The 21,203-nt window shown below is 43.5% G+C and overlaps 2 protein-coding genes across 2 annotated transcripts; both read left to right on the top strand.

Moving 5' to 3' along the window:
• Positions 1–404: 404 nt before the first annotated feature.
• Positions 405–10,325, top strand: LOC129846742 (formin-binding protein 4-like). The gene is made up of 17 exons (XM_055914599.1): positions 405–594; positions 1,166–1,249; positions 2,001–2,122; positions 2,608–2,788; positions 2,938–3,088; positions 3,237–3,336; positions 3,458–3,784; positions 4,511–4,703; positions 4,908–5,017; positions 5,148–5,252; positions 5,697–5,830; positions 6,829–6,998; positions 7,356–7,627; positions 7,921–8,047; positions 8,280–8,479; positions 8,691–8,848; positions 9,338–10,325. Exons 1-17 carry the CDS (start codon positions 486–488, stop codon positions 9,429–9,431), a joined length of 2,637 nt encoding a protein of 878 aa, XP_055770574.1. The 5' UTR covers positions 405–485; the 3' UTR covers positions 9,432–10,325.
• Positions 10,326–12,928: 2,603 nt separating this feature from the next.
• On the top strand, positions 12,929–20,997 carry LOC129846743 (uncharacterized; the record flags this gene model as incomplete). Its single annotated transcript, XM_055914600.1, is given in 7 exon segments — positions 12,929–13,240; positions 15,316–15,378; positions 15,558–16,130; positions 16,368–16,486; positions 16,657–16,792; positions 16,920–17,186; positions 20,581–20,997. Coding segments are annotated over 3 exon segments (807 nt in total), but the record flags the coding sequence as incomplete, so codon positions are not given.
• Between the last annotated feature and the right edge of the window lie 206 nt (positions 20,998–21,203).

The following is a 21,203-nucleotide window of genomic DNA, read 5'->3' as shown; positions in this document are numbered from 1 at the left end:
CAACCCTGCCTGAGAGTGAGTAGTAGGTTTAAACAAGAAAAACAAATGTAGCCTAAACAAATCATGCTGTAGATTATGATTTTTATCTTGACAGGCTTTCTAAATAAACTGAAATGTTGCAAACATATGAATGTACTTCATGGTGAATCTACTACTTTAATGCAATCAAATATTTACAAATTCAATTGATAAAATATACTACTGTGTACTAGAGACAATGCCTACAGGACTTCCTTGTGATGGTCCCTCGTTCAACATGATGTTCCCGATACACATGCAATAGAAATATAAGAAATACACAAATTGTCTTATAAAACAGCATTGCAACTGTGATATTATGCAAGATACAAAAACATATACGATTTTTTATAAATCCTCCCCTCCCTTTGACACCGGATATGGATAGATTCTTCTTTTTTTCCAACGATACAAGCAGCAACACCTTGTCTCCATGGGATAGTGCATTGGCGCTACACAGACCAGCGATGGGAAAGAAAACTCGCACAGGAACAGGAGGACGCAGAACAATACTGCAACTTTCCCCACCTCGAAGCGGGACAGGCGGTGGAAGAGAAGACGCTTTAGGTTCCGAAGGTAAAAACACCATCATATTTTATGTTTTAGTTTATGGTTGGTGGATGATTCGTTCAAAATCGGGCCCATTTTTCTACTGATCAACACTGAAGAGAAACTAGCTAGCTAGCCTAATGTTAACTAATTGGCCTCACCGGTGACGTAGCCTAGCTAGTTGTTCAAAATGTAGCTGGCTACTTTAGTTACCGATATTCCGGAAATATATGCATTGCTTGACTTGGTTACTATATTTGAATAACTGGTTGCTCTTTTCGAAACAAAGTATACCAATGCTATTTATTTATGTTGGTGTTTTTCGGTTTCTAAAAAGTGTTAGCTAGTTAGCCTAGCCAGCTAGCATGTTAGCATATTGGTCAAATAACGATTTGTAGTGGCGCGCGGCCTGTGTATTTCTTGAACAAACGCCTCGATGCATACACCAGCGAACTAGTTAGGCATATCAAGGGTAACGTTTGCTTACTGTTGATTACAAATTAATAGACTCACTCGATTGAGGCCTCTGGTCAATCCAGACCATATATAGCTACATAATTCAGCTACTTTGACAATTGCATTGATGCCTGTTCTGCAGACGAACACGAAGGTAACGGTGATGGATACAGTCTTCTGAGAGAAGTAACAACAGCAATGAGGATCCCAGCAGTTAAGGCCACAGGTAAGATATAACTTGTGTGTAACTTCGTTAATGTACCCGTTTGTTTGCAAGCTTGTGTGAACGACTGGGTTCAAACCTGGGTCATCCTGCCATAAGACGGGCATCCTGCTGAGCTCTAGCCAAGTAGCTATATCTCATCTCCACTATACCATGTCCATGGAGTTGAGCGCACGTGTTTTTTGAGTGAGCCTCTGACTCGAGTCGCTGTGCAGTCAATTTCAAAAATATTCTTACACCCTTACCGTGTACCTATGTTTGTCATCTGTTGCATGGCTATTCTTTGTTAGCTAAAATCCATACCTTTTAACTAAACGTTAATCAAATATAACCACTGACTGTTTCATTGTCGCTCTTGTTCTAATGGCAACTGAGTGTGAATGTGCATGTTCCGATTGAATCTGAGGAAACAGTCAGTGGTTTTATTTTATTACCATTTTATTAAAAGTTCTGGATTTCAGTAAACAAAGACAAGCAACAGAGGACAAACATATGTACATGATAAGGTTGTAAGAATGAACATTTTTTTTAAGTATTGACTGCACTGTGAGTCAGAGGTTCACTCATCTCATTTGCACTCAACTCTGCGGATATGGTATCGTGGAGTTGAGGTGTACTTGGCTAGCTGAGCTCAAGCCTATGCATTATCTGGGGGGGTAACACAAGATGTCTTCAGGTCTCAGGTTACTAATCGCACACACAAGCATAGGTGCCTACGAACAGTACATTACCTGACCCGTTTGTTTCTTCCCAGAGGGTCTGTCCCTCCTGGGGGCCTATGAGGACAGTGATGAAGAAGAGGATACAGACTCGCCGCCTTCCACCATCAGGACCCAACACAACCAGTCTGCAGACATACTCGCCAACTTCATGGCCGTCAGTATAAAAATGCTGTTTTTCTGTTTGTTTCCTAGTGTTTTCTCGGTCGGCTGTGTTCCTACCTCAGAGTCAGTCAGTGATGTGATGAACTGTTTATGTTTCCTTTAAGCTGTATCACTGACATTGGTAGGGTAAATCCTTCTCTGCACATCACAGCAGTGAAATAGCTTCTCACTGAAGAAAATATAACTTATGGCCTTGACATTATTTTAACTTTAAACCCATTGTTTTATGTCGTAAATTTTATAACTGTATTGGAACTTGGAAAATTCAAATTTATAACAAAAAAAATCAAATACATCTTTCTTTTTCTACAATATTATGATGACATCAGGGCTCTTTTCCTAGTTGTCTTAGAATGCTATACACCTGCGATTGTCTCGTGTAGGCCTGTATTTCTCAGCTTTGTTCATGTCTTTAGACAGGTGGTGTCCTTCGACAACCTAATTTAATCACTGCCCCCCCCCCCCCACCCCCAATAGGAAATTGATGCCATCACCACACAGCCAGGCTCAGAGGAGCCCACAGGGGATCTGTCGGCCCCAGCCCCCACCCCACCACGTCCAGAACCCAAAGCCCAGCAACATGCCTCTGAGACTGGGACAGAGCCGGAGAGCACTGGGGCGGACTTCCAGTATGATACCCATACTTCACTAGCTGGAGGTGACCGTTTTGTTTTTGTATTTCATGAATTGCGTAAACTTACCTGAGAAGTAGCAGTTAGCCTAGCCATTGTTTGGGATTGTGACCTGTTAAGTGTGTATTTTTGAAGAACTGGAGTTCCTTCCTTATTTGTGTTTCCTGTCCACCAGTTGGAGGATTGGAGATGGGTGACTGGCAGGAGGTGTGGGATGACAACACAGGTTGTTACTACTACTGGAACACTCAAACCAATGAGGTGGCTTGGCAGCTGCCTTACTACCTGGCACACCAGGTGCAAGGCTTGCAGCAGTACGCAGACAGGTGAAGTGTAAAAATGGATGGTACTACATAATAATATACAAATGTTAGTCATACACGAGTGGTTTTGTATTTTACAGCATGACTCTGAAATGTGTATTTTCTACTTGGAGTTGAAGATTTCACCTGTTTTCTATTTCATCCCCTGTAGCTCAACAGTCAATGGCAACGGAGCTACACAGAGTGCAGGTTACCATGTTGAACAACACTCCACTGCCGTCAGTGCTCCGACGTCGAAGACAAAAAAGAAGGCGAGTTATTTGAGTATTTTTGTGCGCTCAATGATTTAGTTTTAAACCAAACTAAGTACTCAACTATCCATTCATTGGTGTGTATGTGTGTCTATAACTCTGAGTGTCTATCCTCTGACAGGAGGTGATGGAGAGCGTGGTTGCCCTGACCAGTGAAGAAGAGGAGCGTCATGGTGTGGCCGCCTCCCTCCTCGGTCCCCTCATCCCCGCAGAGGTGAAAGAAGCGGAGGAGAAGTGGAGAAAGAGGCTTGTAGGAGGGCTGGAGGAGAAGGGGAACAGTCTGGAGGAGAGCTTGCCAGGGTCCCCCGCTCCTCCCCTGAATGAGCCAGACACCCCCACGCACCCCCTGAGAGACCAGCGCAGCAGGAACCAGTCTGTGGAAAACTCTGAGGAAGAGGAGACGGAAGAGGACACCATGGAGCTGGAGCTGGCTCTGGAGAGGAAAAAGGTCAGCTTAAGTTTTTAATTCATCCTTTATTAAACCAGGGATGTCGACATTGACATCTCTTTCAATTGAGTTTATACACTGAGTGTACAAAACATTAAGGACACCTGCTCTTTCCTTGACATAGACTGACCAGATGAATCCAAGTGAAAGCTATGATGCCACCTGTTAAATCTACTTAGTTTAATGTAGGTGGAGGGGACAGGTTAAATGATTTTAAGTCTTGAGACATCGATTGTGTATGTGTTCCATTTAGAGGGTGAACGGGCAAGACACATGTTTTAAGTGCCTTTGAACAGGGTATGTAGTAGGTGCCAGGTGCAGCGGTTTGTGTCAAGAACTGCAACACTGCTGGGTTTTTCACACTCAGTGTCCCGTGTGTATCAAGAATGGTTTACCTCCCAAAGGACATCCAGCCAATTTGACACGCATGTGGGAAGCGTTGGAATCAACATGTCTAGCATCTCTGTGGAATGCTTTCGACACCTTGTAGTGTCCATGCCCTGACGAATTGAGGCTGTTCTGAGGGCAAAAGGGGGTTCAACTCAATATAATGAATTTGTCCTAAATGTTTTGTGCACTATGTATGTTGTGATTCTTTTGAAAAGGTCACAAACCAGAATGTTGACACAATTAAATACTTGCAGAATTAAGTGTACCTTTGGGAGTTATTGTTTACAATGACTTGAACATGAACATTTGTTCTCTTTTTGTTATTCTGCCTCCTAGGCTGAGTTACGGGCATTGGAGGAGGGTGACGGCAGTGTAGGGGGCTCCAGCCCCTGTTCTGAGGCAAGTCAGGAGGCCCCTGAGCCCTTTAGCCTGCTCCTGAAGAAGGCCAAGTGGAAGACGGCCTTCCTTAGAGCAGCCAGCCCCGACTCAAACAGCAGGGGCTCAGATACACGGGAAGACCCCGACACAAGTGAGTGTCTGGAGAACAGTTGGGGTGCGATCTGGTCCGGATACACAAATTCTTGGCAGTTTATATCATTAGATTTTTCTGATGTGGTTCATCCTAAAATGTAAACACTTTTCTAGGTCTTCTGATCTGATATGCTGCATAGACCAACTCTATTACAAATGTGTAGGCGTCATCTTAATACTAGTCCTCTTGTGTGTCTTGCAGCACATTCCAAAGTCCCAGAGAAGGCCGGGGAAGAGCAGGAGATGGAGACCGGGGACAATATGTTAACCAACGTGCCACCAAAAGAGGAGGTGGAAACTCCGGAGCTCAAGGTACGGAACCTTTTTAACTACTCCCACACCGATTTAACTCTCAGTAATAGAGCCTGAGCAGGAAAACCCCGGAGTGATAAAATAACTGGTGGATAACATTTTTTTTTTTTTTTATCTTTTGGACGATCAGTTTCAGATCGGAGAACTTGCCAACACCTTAACCAGCAAGATGGAGTTCTTAGGGATCAACAAGAAAACCATCTCTAACTTCCAGCTGCTTCTGTTACAAACTGAGGTGAGATGACCATGACCTGTTTATTATAGCTTAGCTCCAGTCACAGTGAAAGCATATATCTTTAGGTCCAGATTAGAGTATTTTGGCCTAGAAACCACACTAGTTAGCTAGATGCATGACTCTCAATGGTGAGAACTTTCACAGACCTTTCAGATTGTGTTTACTAGTCGCATTTGCAGGTGTGATTGCAGGGTACAACCTTTGAGCACCAACATGCAGGACTAAGTCAAATAAAATAATACAAATGGTAATAAAAGAACAAGAATATACTGTAAATAGGAATAGCGCCTATTTACATAATAATCTGTACTGAAGGACTGCAATTGATCATTCTGATGGGTGATGTTTATTTTTTGAAACTAATTTTATAACATCATTTTAGAAAAGAAATGTACATGCCTAACCGTCATTGTTCTCCCCTCCCCATGCTTCTCTCCCTCTCAGACGCGGATCGCTGACTGGCGGGAGGGGGCTCTGAACGGGATCTATCTCCGCCGTAGGCTGCAGGAAGCCGCCGAGCACATAAAACATTACGAACTTAACGCCGCCCCTAAAGGCTGGTCCTGCCACTGGGACAGGTACGCGCTCCTTACCTTTAACATCTCTAAACACCCCCACCTCCCCAAACCCAGTGTGACCACGACCCCCTCAGAGCTGGGGTCGCCATCTGTTTAACCTGATATGAGGGAAATCTTAACCAGTCCCAGTGGATAAAATGAAACAGAGACAGACCCTCAAGGTTTCTGTGATGCAATGCTGGCACTGTCAGTGGTGAAATGGGAGCAGCCATACAGGCCAGCTTGATCCCCTAACACTATACCACCCGATGCGGAGATGGGACCCCTGTCCACCCATAGCCCAGACTCTGGCTCTTGTCTTTGGGGGGCCCTCTGTAGACTGTTTGGGGGGTCCAGTCAGTGGAACGGGGGTACGGTAGCTAGGAAGGTGGTTGTGTGCACTTTACAGGACTACAACCCCCAGAATGCATTGCTGGGCGAAATGAGTGACAGATTGAAGCCCCGGAAACGAGGAGTGTCAAAAACAACATCCGTTAAAGCGAAGACGGAGCGTTGACGAGGACCCAGCAGGTCAGACCAACTCTATTTCATATGTTTCCTGTTTTTACTTTTTATTCCTTGATTGACTGAATTGACTGAATAGTTCTGATGTAAAAAAAAAAAAAAAAAAAAAAAAGGTTGTTGAATTGATGACTGCTGTCTCTTTTGCATCTATCTCTGTTTGGGGGGCTGTATGTTGTCATGACAACCATTATGTGGACCATTATTCTGAACACTGCTTTGACGATCAACTTTGCAGGACCCGAGCTGATTTGTTTGGTTTGTTGATTTGGTTTTAAGGAAGTTAAGGTGGGTTCACCATCAATGTCCCCCATCATGATCCAATCTGGCTCTTCTCCTGGATGGCTAACCTGGCTGTCCAGCCCAACATTCCCCCTCTTCTCCCCCCTACGGGGCAGTCACCCCCCCCCCCCCCCCCCCTCAGGGTATACTGCGACTCAGCTAGTTATAAGGCCAGCTGTTGAGACTCTGCCTTGTATCTCTGTTCTCCCTCCTAGAGAGCACAGGAGGTATTTCTATACCAATGACCGCACCAATGCCTCCCAGTGGGACTTCCCAGCTGAGGAAGAGGAAGAGGAGGAGGAGGAGGAAGGACCAGAAACCACGTTGTCCATACAGGGGGAACCCAAACCCCCGCCCGTACCTGCTGGTGGGCTCGCAGTTGCAGGTCAGTTCTCAAGACCCCTCACCATTCTTTTAAAGTCCCCTTATTTTCTCCTGGGTGACAGCCTCTATCTTTAGGTCCAGATTTATCGCTTGGCCTTGAAACCACGCTAGTTGGGTAGTTGCATGACTCGATGAGAACTTTCGCAGACCTGTGCTGAAGGACTGTGATTGCAAACTATTTTCCTGAAGGGAGACGGACATGCATGAGCATAAGGCTTAGTAACTAACTAGCAGGTCTTGCGCTATGGAACCTGCCACGGTCATATGTTACTAAATAGTCAGTATTTGGTGAACCTTGCTCAATTCTCCCCTCTGACAAAGAAAATGGGTACATTTTATACATTGTCTATCATTGCAGAAGCTTCGGTCTTCTCACCCGTCGTCCCGCCTCAGCCTAGCCTTCCCTCCTGTTGGACTATGCCTCAGCCCCCACTTCCCCCTGACCAGCCCCCTCCCCCGTCTGACATCCCCCTGCCTCCCCCTCCACCCCCGGAGTCGCCTCCCCCGCCCCCTCCTCCTCCCCTGGAGGATGATGGTGAGATAGAGGAGGTAGAGATGGAGGATGATGACTGTGAGCCTCCAGCACCAGGAACAGAGCCTCCCCTCCCCCTGGGTGTCGGCGGCATGAAGGTATGGGACCGTTCTACACATTCAGACCTCAAGTCTCATCTCAGTAGGCTTGTGAATAGACTAACCAAGCACACTTTCTAGATGACAGCCTTGTCCAGCAGTTGTCAAGTACCAGTCAGTGGGCCTGCTGGTTTTTATGTTAACATGACTCTCTCAATGATAACTTTCACAGACCTGCACTGAATTACTGTGATTGCAAACCCTTTTTTTTGTTGATGGGAGATAGCGAGCATTTTGTTGGACATTAGCATAAGCTTTTACTGTAAGCTTCTTCTTTTTTTGTCTTCGCTCAGGTTGTGGAGTCTACAGCTTCCCTGGGTAAGGGTCAGAAACGCAAAGCTTCAGGAGCAGGTCAGCTGACCAAGGCAGTAACAATCGGCAGCAGCGCCATCCTCTATACACAGACCACCGCCACGGCAGGTAAAAAGCTATGATATCATCATCGAGTCGGTGTGCCTGCTGGTTTTTCATGATAACATGATTCTTTAAAGTAGCAGGACTCTGATAACTTTCACAGACCTGTACTGAATTACTGGGATTGAATGATTTTTCTGATGGGACATGTAGGGCCCTAGTGTATCTCTGTATAGGTGTTTGGCTGTTTAATTGCAAACCATAAAGTTTTTTTGTGTGTTCCTTTCTGTGTCCTCAGCCCCTGTGATGTCAGGCGCTGCCTATTGGGGAGTGTCTGCGGTAGCTGCACCTCCACTGCCTTCTGAACCTGCGGCCCCACCTCTCCCACCTCCCCCTACTCGTCCCCCGCTACCCCCCACTCAGCCCCCCTCTACCCTGGACCCCACAGGACTTAAAACACTGCCCACAGACAAGACCAAGAAACTGAAGAAGGATAAGGTGGGCGTCTTTGACTTATACAATGGCATCTGTTCTATGCATTGATAAGGAAAAAGGATGGTACAAGATTTGCACCGTCTAATTCGATGTAATAACTATTTAAATTGAAAGCTTTCTCCTAGTTGTATCGAACCACAGTGACGCTCTTAAATGACAATCCCCCATTGTCTCCTTTATTCCCCTTCCCCACATCCCTGGTTGCTGTGTCCAGTCGAAGAAGAGCAAGACGAAGATGCCGTCCCTGGTGAAGAAGTGGCAGAGCATCCAGAAGGAACTGGACGAGGAGGAGAAGTCTAGTTCCAGTGACGAGGACAGGGACCAGCTCAACAAGAGGGGCATCGAGGAGTGGAAACAGCAGCAGCTACTCACGTAAGTGGTTCCCCTGAACTACTGTGATTGCAAGCAATATTTCTGACGAGGACAACTTATATCAATCGTATTAATAAAGCCCTTTTTACATCAGACGATGTCACAAAGTGTTATACAGAAACCCAGCTTAAAACCCCAAACGGCAAGCAATGCAGATGTAGAAGCACGGTGGCTAGGAAAAACTCCCTAGGAAGAAACCTAGAGGAACCAGGCTCTGAGGGTTGGCCAGTCCTCTTCTGGCTGTGCCGGGTGGAGATTACAGTACATGGCCAAGATGTTCAAATGTTCCTAGATGACCAGCAGGGTCAAATAATAATCACAGTGGTTGTAGAGGGTGCAACAGGTCAGCATCTCAGGAGTAATTGTCAGTTGGCTTTTCATAGCCGGTGCGGTAGAGAAAGTCAAACATACTTTTTGTATATTTTAACAACTTCTAATGTTTTTTTGTGAAAATAATATTTCTTACTACCTTTATCTTTTGGGTTGCAGGGGAAAAGCTGGAAAGAACGCAAACTTCGAGGCTTTACCCGATGACTGGCGAGAGAGGCTGTTGAAGAAGAGGAAGATGATGAAGAGCACGTAACACGCACACTCCTCTCCCCGCCTCCACATATGTGTGTGTGTGCACACGCCATCATCCCCTAAACCCTTACTGATATGAATCAGTGGACAATGTGCACTTTTTACGCTTTCACTGTCATTTTGAAACGGTTGGAAAAGCCCCTCATATCTTGGATGAATACATTGGATGGGTTTGAATGTTCTTTTTTCCCCGCTGTAATACCCACTATTGTTTTTACATGTTACCTTGGCGACTCCCCCTACCAAGCCTCCCTCTCTGCTTGACCTGTTTTAAAGCATAAATGCTGTTTTCTGTGAAATGTTTGGGAATGCTGGAGTTTCTAAACCTTTGTTTATAGTGGAGATCAACTCTTTATATGTAGTTGTTGTTTTGACCTCACCCATGTCCTTGCCCATTTTCATAAACTATGATCAATAACACCTTCCTAATAACTCTGGTCCATATTCAGTTTTTAATGTTGCTGTATCGCCCTCTGCTGTTACTCTGAAGTATCAAGGCAGGGCAGAAGACTGCTGGATGCTTCAACTATAGTGACTGACAGTACTTTTTGTTTGTTCATGGTATACCCTCAACATATCCTGTCAGATTTTTCTTGTCTGACTAAAGACAGGATCTTTAAACGGCGTATACAAGTGAGTTTTCACATGGTCCAATAGTGGAAACCGCTTCATTGCAGACCTTTTCTCTGCACAAATTTGAAGTAGAGCCAGTAGGTGAAATGACCAAGCAACCCATTTCCCAGCCCACTATTTTTGTCTTGTCTTTGTCCTTTGTCCAGAGTTGACAAATGCATGATGACACGCCAATAATACATATGTGCCAATTGATTTATCATACTATTTGCATAAATGTATTTTCAATTTGTGCTGAAAATCAAGTATAGTTTGGTTGCAAGAGCAGTGTCCTGTTTTTTTGGGAGCAGTTTTCAGTTGTGTACGCCCTTGATGTTTTATTATGATGCTGTGGGGAGGGAATGCAACAATATTGTATATTGTTTGGGGGGAAAATAAGGGGTCAATTTCACGCCTTAAGTATTGAATTCAAAATAAAATAAATCGTAAACATCAGAAATAAAGTTGAAAATGTGAAGAATGAGAGACGTGATGGATGTTGAGAGAATCGTTTGTAGATTTGTAAACAAAAGGAGCAAAACTAATTTAAAAGTCGAACAAATTATTTGACAACGAATTTAAAAATAGTCTTTCATTGGAACTATTCAAACAACCAACCCTATTGAATCCATTTCGCTCTTGCCTGCAGTTACTACCTTTGGTTAGATGACTTGGATCTTTGCTTTCACTGCCAGTTTTTTTCCGATTGCGAGTTTTTGGTGGTTTTATTTTGTCCTCAGTTGTGTAATTTTATGATTTCATGTCTATAGACTGTTTAGTGAGGAGCTAAACCAGAAATTGCTTCTGCTACATTTTTCAAGTACCATTCCTGAGATGAATAATACAAGAAATGATTGACAGTCATTTTCAGCGATCTATATAACCGGTCTAGTTTCCTGATCATATTGGAGCTCCCTGCTATGTGTTGCTCTGGATGTCTTAGTCTAACGTCTGTAACTAGATGCTTAAAAACCTGTAGAATGAGAGTAGTTACTCAATATTTTTCTGTTGTTCAAGGCTCAAACACCTATGGGTCCATTAGGCAAAACCACTCCCACCATCACCAACCAAAGTTGCAGCCATTGTGTCCTTTCCAAATAGCCTATATTTTTTGTATTTAATTACTTGTAAACTTCATACTTTGTATTAGTTCCAATAGGCCTCCAGTGTTGTTGTTTGCTTGAACAGTCACCGAGGCTGTGTTTAACATTTAAATGATAGTTATTTCAGATGCAGCAGGTTTAGATACTTAGCTAACTAGCATTGATAGCTTAGCACCAAAGATACAGGCTGAGAGACTAGGATTCCGGTACATTTTTCCTGTAAATGTCTTCTAACAGGCTTAATGTTAAATCAGAATTTCTGAACCAAGAGGCGCAACATCACAAGACATTCTTGAACGCTTGTGAAACAAACCAAGCAGACCAGGGCGGGGTTTAAGAAGTGAGAATTCTTGCATTAATTGTTAATTTTGTCAATCTAAAGGCACAACCTGAATTCGAGCCAATAATAAGTAGTTGAACATGTTACTCCACAACCTTGTGAAAATGACATGATTTCATTTGAGTCAAAACAACTTTATCGAAAGAGTGACTTTTGATTTGACAGCCTGCGATTTGAGATTCTTGGATCCAACGGCCGTGTCTTTGTGAGATGCAGAGTAGGTGAACGGATTATTTCTGCATGTGTGATTTCCACCGTGAAGCATGGAGGAGGTGTGGGGGTGCTTTGCTTTATTTAGAATTCAAGGCACACTTAACCAGCATGGCTACCACAGCATTCTGCAGCGATACCCCAGCCCATCTGGTTTGTGTTTAGTGGGAGTGTCATTTGTTTTTCAACAGGACAATGACCTAACCCACATCCAGGGTGTGTAAGGTTTTTTTGACCAAGATGAGTGATGGAGTGATGCACCAGATGACCTGGCCTCCACAATCACCTGACCTCAACCCAATTGAGATGGTTTGAGATGAATTGGACCGCAGAGTGAAGGAAAAGCAGCCAACAATTGCTCAGCATATGTGGGAACTCTATCAAGAGTGTTGGAAAAGCATTCCAGGTGAAGCTGGCTGATAGAATGCCAAGTGTGTGCAAAGCTGTTATCAAGCTAAAGGGTGGCTACTTTGAAGAATCTCAAATATATTTGGATTGGTTTTAACACTTTTTTGGTTACTACATGATTCCATATGTGTTTCATAGTTTTGATGTCTTTACTATTCTACAATGTAGAAAATAGTAAAAATAAAGAAAAACCCTTGAATGAGTGGGTGCATCCAAACTTCTGACTGGTACTGTATAGCTTACACCAAAGGGTAAAATCTATATATTTTGAGCAAAATAGTGCGTCTCGGCGTCTATGATTTATGCTTAATGATGTGGACTGCAAATTACATCATGATGGGAGTAGGCCTGGGCTCACAGAAATAAGAATGAATAGAATGGGCTTGGAACTCTAACCCTGGATATTGACTGGTAAACTCATGGGTACACTCCCAATGGCTGCCTGGTATTGTGACGCAATAATTTCAATGGTATTTTGGAATTTCTATTCATTCTTATTTCTAAGGCAGTTTAATATTCAGTAGCATTCAAGCTTTAGCAACCTCAGACGAAGTACGATGTTTTACCGGCTCATTATGGAGACCGAAGTAGGCCTAGACTTGTAGCATGGACGGCGACGAGGCCCGAAAAGTAAGTCCATTTCTATCGCTATAGGCCTTGCCTTGAAATGATTGACTGTAGACAGTTTTTGTATTGATTACACTGAAAAATGTATGGAAAAGGGTGCATGTCTGGGGTTATGTGTAAATCCCCTGCTCCCAAAAAGGCTCTTACATATTCATTTTAATATACAAATACAAAAAAATTGCATGGGTGGACATTGACAGGAATAAAACCTAGTATTGACGTGGTTGTACTGTCCTAATACACCCTCACATGGCAACTTTGATCCGCATAGATACTAATCATCTAGACCACAGGGATTGGTGGAAGTCATGCAAAACAGTTTTTTCCGCATTCATGTAAAGATGGCACTGAAGCAGACACATTGAGCACACGTTTGACATGTCAAAGCTTGTTGTACTAATTACATATGCCACCAACAAAGGGGATGGATACAATTTGGGATTTTAACTTTCCTGACCAGGACAGTCACGCAATACTGGAATATAAAAGAAAACCAGAAACCCTGAACATGTGAGTAGATATATTATTAATGAGCTAGCAATGCTGTGTGTGCGCTCATCCGGAAAACGAGTGTGCGTGGCTTTTGACAATTCAGTATGGGGTGCATGTCCAACTGACCGTCAGCTGGCTAGAGATCGTGTGTGTGGTGTAACGTTACGGATTCAAATAACCCATTGAATGTCAGAATACAACTATAACGATTATATTAATTCTAAGTATAATAGATTGAAGCTAGTATAAACTGCTGATCGTCTCTTATGGGAACATGTAGCACAAATCTATTGCTTCATGCTAATGCTAGCTAGGAAGGTTTAGAAGTTTTGGTAGGGGCGCGTCAGTTTTAGCTAGGTGGCTGTCACTGGCTAGAAATCGTGTGTATGGTGTACTGATTCAAAGAAACCATCAGATGAATTTTCAGAAAATAATTAATGATTTGGCTAATAGATTGACGTTAGTATCAATTGCAGATATCTTATGAGAGCAGGTCACATTGTTAGTCTATGCTCGCTAGCTAGTCAGCTAGCTTAGCTTGCTAGCTAGCTAATAATTTGGATGTTGTTGATGAAAGTTACTTGAGAAATGTGACCAAGTTAAGACGCTAGACAGGGTGGACTTTAGATATAGTAAAGGCAGTTTATTCAAAGGTAAAGATATCTGGCAAAGCGTGCTTCACGGACTCGTTCGTTCAGCTCCTAAGGAACCACCAGAAGAAGGCCCCTAAACATGATGTGCATTATTTTATATAGTAAAATGACGTATGTATATTCTGGGAGTCTGTTCGTCGGATTGGTCGCTCTAGGTCGTGGGTAGTCCTGTTCGGGCCTGGTGTCGACGTTCCATTGGCTCTTAACATCGTTCTTTGTCTTAGAGCCCCAACCTTGAAAAGAATGCGTGTGCGTGTTGTTGTAACAGGGGCCTGTTCTGGGTGTGGGTGTGTGTGTGTCTGTGGTTGTTATCTGATGAGAGCAGAATGTGACTGGGAGAAAAGAGGGGGATGGGTGCATGTTGTGCAAAGTATAGCTTGGGTTGAGAAGTTGTTATAACAAGTTTCCAGTGTCTATTACAATTTCTTACAATGTCAGATCTACTTAGCTAGCTAGTTCTTACCAGTGTCTGGATGTCGGCGTTTCAGAGCAAGTTCAACCATCATTTCCCCCTGGGAAACCAATGAGGAGATGGGAGAGGAAGGACTTGCAGTGCGATCTGCATCAGAAATAGAACTGACTTCTATTTTAGCCCTTTGCTATACAGACGCTCGTTGGGGCGCCCAAGCAGTGTGGGTGCAATAATTGAATAATATAGATTTCTAAATTCATTGGGTGTAGTCAGCCTGTTAGTCGTGATAATGCTTTCAATCCATCACTGCAAATAACTTGACAGTTTCGAAATTGAATACATGTGGATCACATTTTAGGGTTGAGGTATGATTCTGTGGAAGGCTTGGCAACAGAGTGCACCTGTTGCAGCAAGCCCAGGCACAACTGGAGCTGAGCTTTATGGAGCGGGCACACCTTAAATAAGCCTGTAGACTATATCAATAGATTAAGGCTACAATATCCTTTCATAGTGTTTATATCAGTACAACAACATAGGTCTATCAGATAGCGGACGTTTGAGGGGCATAGGGCCTACCTTTTCTGGAGACACAAGATAATCAAGTTTCCGTTATGACATCACTTGTTTACAATATTAGTCAATATGCCTACTATGTCAAAAAGTGCAGGTTAAGAAGAAGAAAATGTGAGTAGGCCTAGGATAATGCTTTGTTCGTTCTTCATATTAATGTCGCTTCACATTTGTATAATTCTAAAGATGGATGATGAAAGTCTATGAGATGAATATGTAGCCTACAGAATCAGTCATCATGTAGGCCTACGGCTAGTTGACTACTTTAAGAATAGTTTAACAATGTAAATGGATCAAACAAATTTGTTATAGATATGAGCTTGATTACAACATTTTTCATGCAAAGTGAATTGGCAAAAGGTGGAATTATTGCAAACCAAGTGACAGGGATGGGGTCTACTATCAAAACCCTTACCAAAACCCCACGTCTTTTGTCATGATTGTCTCTGTCTTTGTAGGGGTTACAGGAAGCCCCAGAGAGGACATTCCCTGTATGCTTCAGAGGAAAACTGGGGGAGAAGGTTAGTGTGATAGTATGACATTCCAAATGATCTGAGATCCTCAATTTCTTTCAAATTAAATGTTACATAATTAAATATTTTTAATGACTTCCTTCCCATTTCCAGTCCTAATTCCACAACCATTCCCACTGTAGTATCCATTGCCCTGACTTTGAAGTTTGTTAAAACACAATCCACAGCTCCATCAGGAGACCCCAGGGTTTGACCTGTTGGACCCCAACATGAGAGTCATAGATGTTGGTTATAACTGCCTCCACGACAAACACCTGAAGTGTTTTTTCCGCCATCCGGAAAGGAAGAAGCGGCTGGTGAAGCAAGGCCTCATCACCTCAAATGAGAAGGCATGGCAAACCTCCTTTTTCTTTCCAAAATCTAAAAGTGACACTTATATGGAGCTGAGAAAATTGGACAGGTGTAAGCAATATAATGGCTAGGTGAAATGCTTGCCATTTTGCTTAGTTTACACAAATCCAAGTCTACAAGTGCATATGGTCATTGTTAGTGCAGGTTGTAAAAGAGAATGTGTTCTTAATGTCTTACCTGGTTAAATAAAGGCAAAATCAATCAATATTGGGGTAGGGGTTAGAGGTAGATTTGGGATTGGGTGTTTGTACACATGAACTTCCTCTAAAAATGGCTCTTTTGTGAGGCCTCCCTTTCAGGTGCTGTGTACGTGTAAAGAGTACAATCGCTACAGTGGCTACATCAAGTCAGTTCAGTTGCTGTGGGAGAAGCAGTGCTGTGCCCAGCAGGTTAGAGTGGTCTACTTTCTAGATGCACAATTATAAAAAAACAAAAGCTATATTGTAAGACACACCTTTCCATGCGTTTTATTTTACTGTGTATGTAACTTGCTGTCGCTCAAGGATCGGGAAAGGGTTTTCTGATCACGTGACAAGACCAGGAAAAACTTGTGGAAGGCAAGGGTGCAAATTAATCTCTCTCTCTCTGTCTCTGTCTCTCTCTCTGTCTCTCTCTGTCTCTCTCAGAAAAGTATTTTGAAACAGTTCCTAGTCTTGCAGCAGCAAGGGGAGGTTCCGTCCCATATCTCACTGACGGATATTAGAGAATGGCTCATTGCCAAGGGTAGGAACTACTTCAAGAACACGTGAGTGTTATTAGAATCTTTTACCCAAATTTGTTTAAAAAAACATAAGCAAAGGTGTGGAATCACGTTGACCTCCTATCTAGCAATAACTTAAGAAATACATACGGTGGACAGTTTGAGTTGTAGAAAAATGAAGGTAAATCATGTTTTATCTTCCCTTGTATGTGAAGGTTTCAGAGTCAAATGGAAGAGGGGAAGAACCTTTACTTGGCCGAACTGGCTTGGGAGGTGAAACGACGCCTCAGGCTTGAGGAGCTGGAAAGAGAAGTGTGCAGGGAGCTGCGCCTGGAGCGCCGAATTGGACAGGTAAGGATGGAACAGCGGCACTCCTAGGGCTGATATCAACTCATAGTTGCTTAAGCAGCAGTAGGACCTCAGTGTTTCTGTTGATATCTTCATCCATTTACCTCTCTCTCTCACCCGTCTCTCTTAGCCTGGTAGCCAGATGGGAGATTGGAGACCCCTGGGCATGGAGACACACACACCTCTGGTAATGGACTCTCCCTTCAGACACTTTACCTCCTCGATGGACACTCTTTCCAGTCAGATCTCGACTAAGAACCTCAAGGTTGCTAGGCTACATACTGCCAGACCACGTTCTGCCAGACCACCAACTGAAAGACCTAGCAGTGACTCTGATCACTCTGGAACCTTTTCTACTGTGATGACCTGCTCACCACATTCAGCTAGCCCGTCAGTGGTAGGTCATTTTGGTCATGAACATGTTCCCAGCTTTCACTCTTTGGGGGCTGTAGACATATTACTGCTTCCCTGTCTCCCATCTCCTGGGAAATCCATATCCAAGTACTGTGGCAAGAAAAAGTATGTGAACCCTTTGGAATTACCTGGACTTCTGTGTAAATTGGTCATAAAATGTTATCTGATCTTCATCTAAGTCACAACAATAGACAAACACAGTCTGCTTAAACTAATAACACACAAATAATTTTACTTTTTCATGTCTTTATTCAACACACAGTGCAGGGTAGAAAAAGTACATTCAGCAAAAAAAATAAACCTCCCTTTTTTAAGACCCTGTCTTTCAAAGATAATTCGTATAAATCCAAATAACTTCACAAATCTTCATTGTAAAGGGTATAAACACTGTTTCCCATGCTTGTTCAATGAACCATAAACAATGAATGAACATGCATCTGTGGAACGGTCGTTAAGACACTAACAGCTTACAGACGATAGGCAATTAAGGTCACAGTTATGAAAACTTAGGAAACTAGAGAGGCCTTTCTACTCACTCTGAAAAACACCAAAAGAAAGATGCCCAGGGTCCCTGCTCATCTGTGTGAACGTGCCTTAGGGATGCTGCAAGGAGTCATGACGATTGCAGATGTGGCAGGGGAAATAAATTGCAATGTCCGTACTGTGAGACGCCTAAGACAGCGCTACAGGGAGATGATCGTCCTCGCAGTGGCAGACCTTGTGTAACAACACCTGCACAGGATCGGTACATCCAAACATCACACCTGCGGGACAGGTACAGGATGGCAACAACAACTGCCCGAGTTACAGCAGGAACGCACAATCCCTCCATCAGTGCTCAGACTGTCCGCAATAGGCTGAGAGAGGCTGGACTGAGGGCTTGTAGGCCTGTTGTAAGGAAACCGGCAACAACGTTGCCAATGGGCACAAACCCACCATCGCTGGACCAGACAGGACTGTCAAAAAGTGCTCTTCACTGACGAGTCATGGTTTTGTTTCACCAGGGGTAATGGTCGGATTCACGTTTATCGTCGAAGGAATGAGCGTTACACCGAGGCATGTACTCTGGAGCGGGATCGATTTGGAGGTGGAGGGTCTGTCATGGTCTTGGGCGGTGTGTCACTGCATCATCGGACTGAGCTTGTTGTTATTGCAGGCAGTGTCAACGCTGTGCGTTACAGGGAAGACAACCTCCTCCCTCATTTGGTATCCTTCCTGCAGGCTTATCCTGACATGACCCTCCAGCATGACAATGCCACCAGCCATACTGCTCGTTCTGTGCGAGATTTCCTGCAAGACAGGAATGTCCGTGTTCTGCCATGGCCAGCGAAGAGCTCGTATCTCAATCCCATTGAGCACGTCTGGGACCTGTTGGATCGGCGGGTGAGGGCTAGGGCCACCCCCCCCAGAAATGTCCTGGAACTTGCAGGTGCCTTGGTGGAAGAGTGGGGTAACATCTCACAGCAAGAACTGGCAAATCTGGTGTAGTCCATGAGGAGGAGATGCACTGCAGTACTTAATGCAGCTGGTGTCCACACCAGATACCGACCGTTACTTTTTATGTTGAACCCTCCCCCCCCTTTGTTCAGGGACACATTATTACATTTCTGTTAGCCACATGTTCAGTTTGTCTCAGTTGTTCAATCTTGTATGTTCATACAATTATTTACACATGTTAAGTTTGCTGAACATAGATACAGTTGACAGTGAGAGGACGTTTCTTTTTTTGCTGAGTTTGTGAACCCTTGGTTTTAATAAATGGTTGACCCTACTTTGGCAGCAATAACCTCAAAGTTTTCTGTAGTTGCAGATCAGACCTGCGCAACAGTCAGGAGGAATTTTATACCATTCCTCTTTACAAAACTGTTTCAGTTTAGCAATATTCTTGGGATGTCTGGTGTGAACTGCTCTCTTGAGGCCCTGCCACAGCATCTCAATCGGGTTGAGGTCAGTACTCTGACTGGGCCACTACAGAAGGCATATTTTCTTCTGTTGCAGCCATTCTGTTGTTGATTTAATTTCGGTGTTTTGGGTCGTTGTCCTGTTGCATCACCCAACTTCTGTTGAGCTTCAATTGGCGAACGACCTTAAATTCTCCAACAAAATGTCTTGATAAACTTGGCAATAAATGTTTCCATCGATGATAGCTGGCTGTCCAGACCCCGAGGCAGCAAAGCAGCTCAACCATGATATGATACTCCCTTCACCATACTTTACAGTTGGGATGAGGTTTTGATATTGGTGTGCTGTGCTTTTTTTTCTCCACACAGTGTTGTGTGCTCCTTTTAAACAACAACATTTTATTTCATCTCTCCACAGAATATTTTGCCAGTAGCGCTGTGGAACATCCAGATGCTCTTTTGCAAACTTCAAACGTGGAGCAGTTTTTATTTGGACAGTCGGTGGCTTCTTCCGTGGTGTCCTCCCATGAACACCATTCTTGTTTAGTGTTTTACGTATCGTAGACTCGTCATCAGAGATGTTAGGATGTTCCAGAGATTTCTTTAAGTCTTCAGCTAACACTCTAAGATTCTGCTTAACCTCATTGAGCATTCTGCGCTGTGCTCTTGCAGTCATCTTTGCAGGACGGCCACTCCTAGGGAGAGTAGCAACATTGCTGAACTTTCTCCATTTATATACAATTTGTGTAACCGTGGAGTGATGAACATCACGGCTTTTAGAGATACTTTTGTAACCCTTTCCAGCTTTATGCAAGTCAACAATTCTTAATCTTGGGTCTTCTGAGATCTCTTTTGTTTGAGGCATGGTTCACATCAGGCAATGCTTCTTGTGAATAGCACACTCAAATTTTGTGAGTTTTTTTAGGGCAGGCAGCTCTAACCAACATCTCCAATCTCGTCTCAATGATTGGACTCCAATTAGCTTTTGGAGAAGTCATTAGCCTCGGGTTCACATACTTTTTTCAACTTACACTGAATGTTTAAATGATGTATTCAGTATAGACAAGAAAAATACAATCATTTGTGTGTTATTAGTTTAAGCAGAATGTGTTAATCTGTTGTTGTGACTTAGATGAAGGTTAAATCTAATTTTATGACCAATTCATGCAGAAACATGCAGATAATTCCAATAGGGTTCATATACTTTGTCTTGCCACTGTATTTGGATGATATGATGTAATATGCGTTTGCCACTTTGGTAAATGTAAAAAGTCTAGATGAGGAAGATGATTAAGTTGCAACAATGGAGACCACACATTTGATATAGAATAATTGCAACAACAAAAAATGAAAGGTATACTTGTTATATTTACTTTAAAAATATTTTGGATATGGATTAACATGTGTTTTGATTTCCAACATAATGTAAATCTGAATCAATTGTGTTGATGTACCTTTCTGTGTTCATATATACAGATGACTGTTAGGGACTTGCTGCTCATGATTGGGCACATAACAAGCTCAGTATTGGAGGAGGTAAATGGCATCCTGATCCCTGCCTTGGTTGACCTTATAAGGCTGAGAGCTTCAGAAAGTGCTGCAGAGAGTTTGCTCCCCATCAGCAGAGACACCAACGAAGATTCAACCCAGGGCTCTGTCAGCTGTACCTCCTTACTCTCCAAAGTCAATGTGATCTGTCTCACTCAGAGTCCTGACAGTAGGTGCTCCCCAATCTCCATTGATGAACCAGTCACTGCTGTCCAGACTTGTTGTAGCAGCAGTTCTCTGTCCAGTGAGGAACGAGCACACTCTTCCTCCAGTCAGATCTCTACTAAGAACCTCCTGGCTACTAGGCCACGTTCTACCAGGCCCCAATCTGCCAAACCGCCACCTGTTAAACCATCACCTGCTAAACCACCATCTGATAAACCGTCATCTGCTAAACCACCATCTGATAAACCACCATCTGCTAAACCACCACCTGCTAAACCACAATCTGCTAAACCACCACCTGCTAAATTACAGTCTGCTAAACCACAATCTGCTAAACCACCCCCTGCTAAATTACAGTCTGCTAAACTACAATCTGCTAAACTACC

This window comes from Salvelinus fontinalis, unplaced genomic scaffold (assembly GCF_029448725.1).
Source record: "Salvelinus fontinalis isolate EN_2023a unplaced genomic scaffold, ASM2944872v1 scaffold_0615, whole genome shotgun sequence".
NCBI lineage: Eukaryota > Metazoa > Chordata > Actinopteri > Salmoniformes > Salmonidae > Salvelinus > Salvelinus fontinalis.
This window is presented reverse-complemented; position numbering and strand designations above follow the sequence as displayed.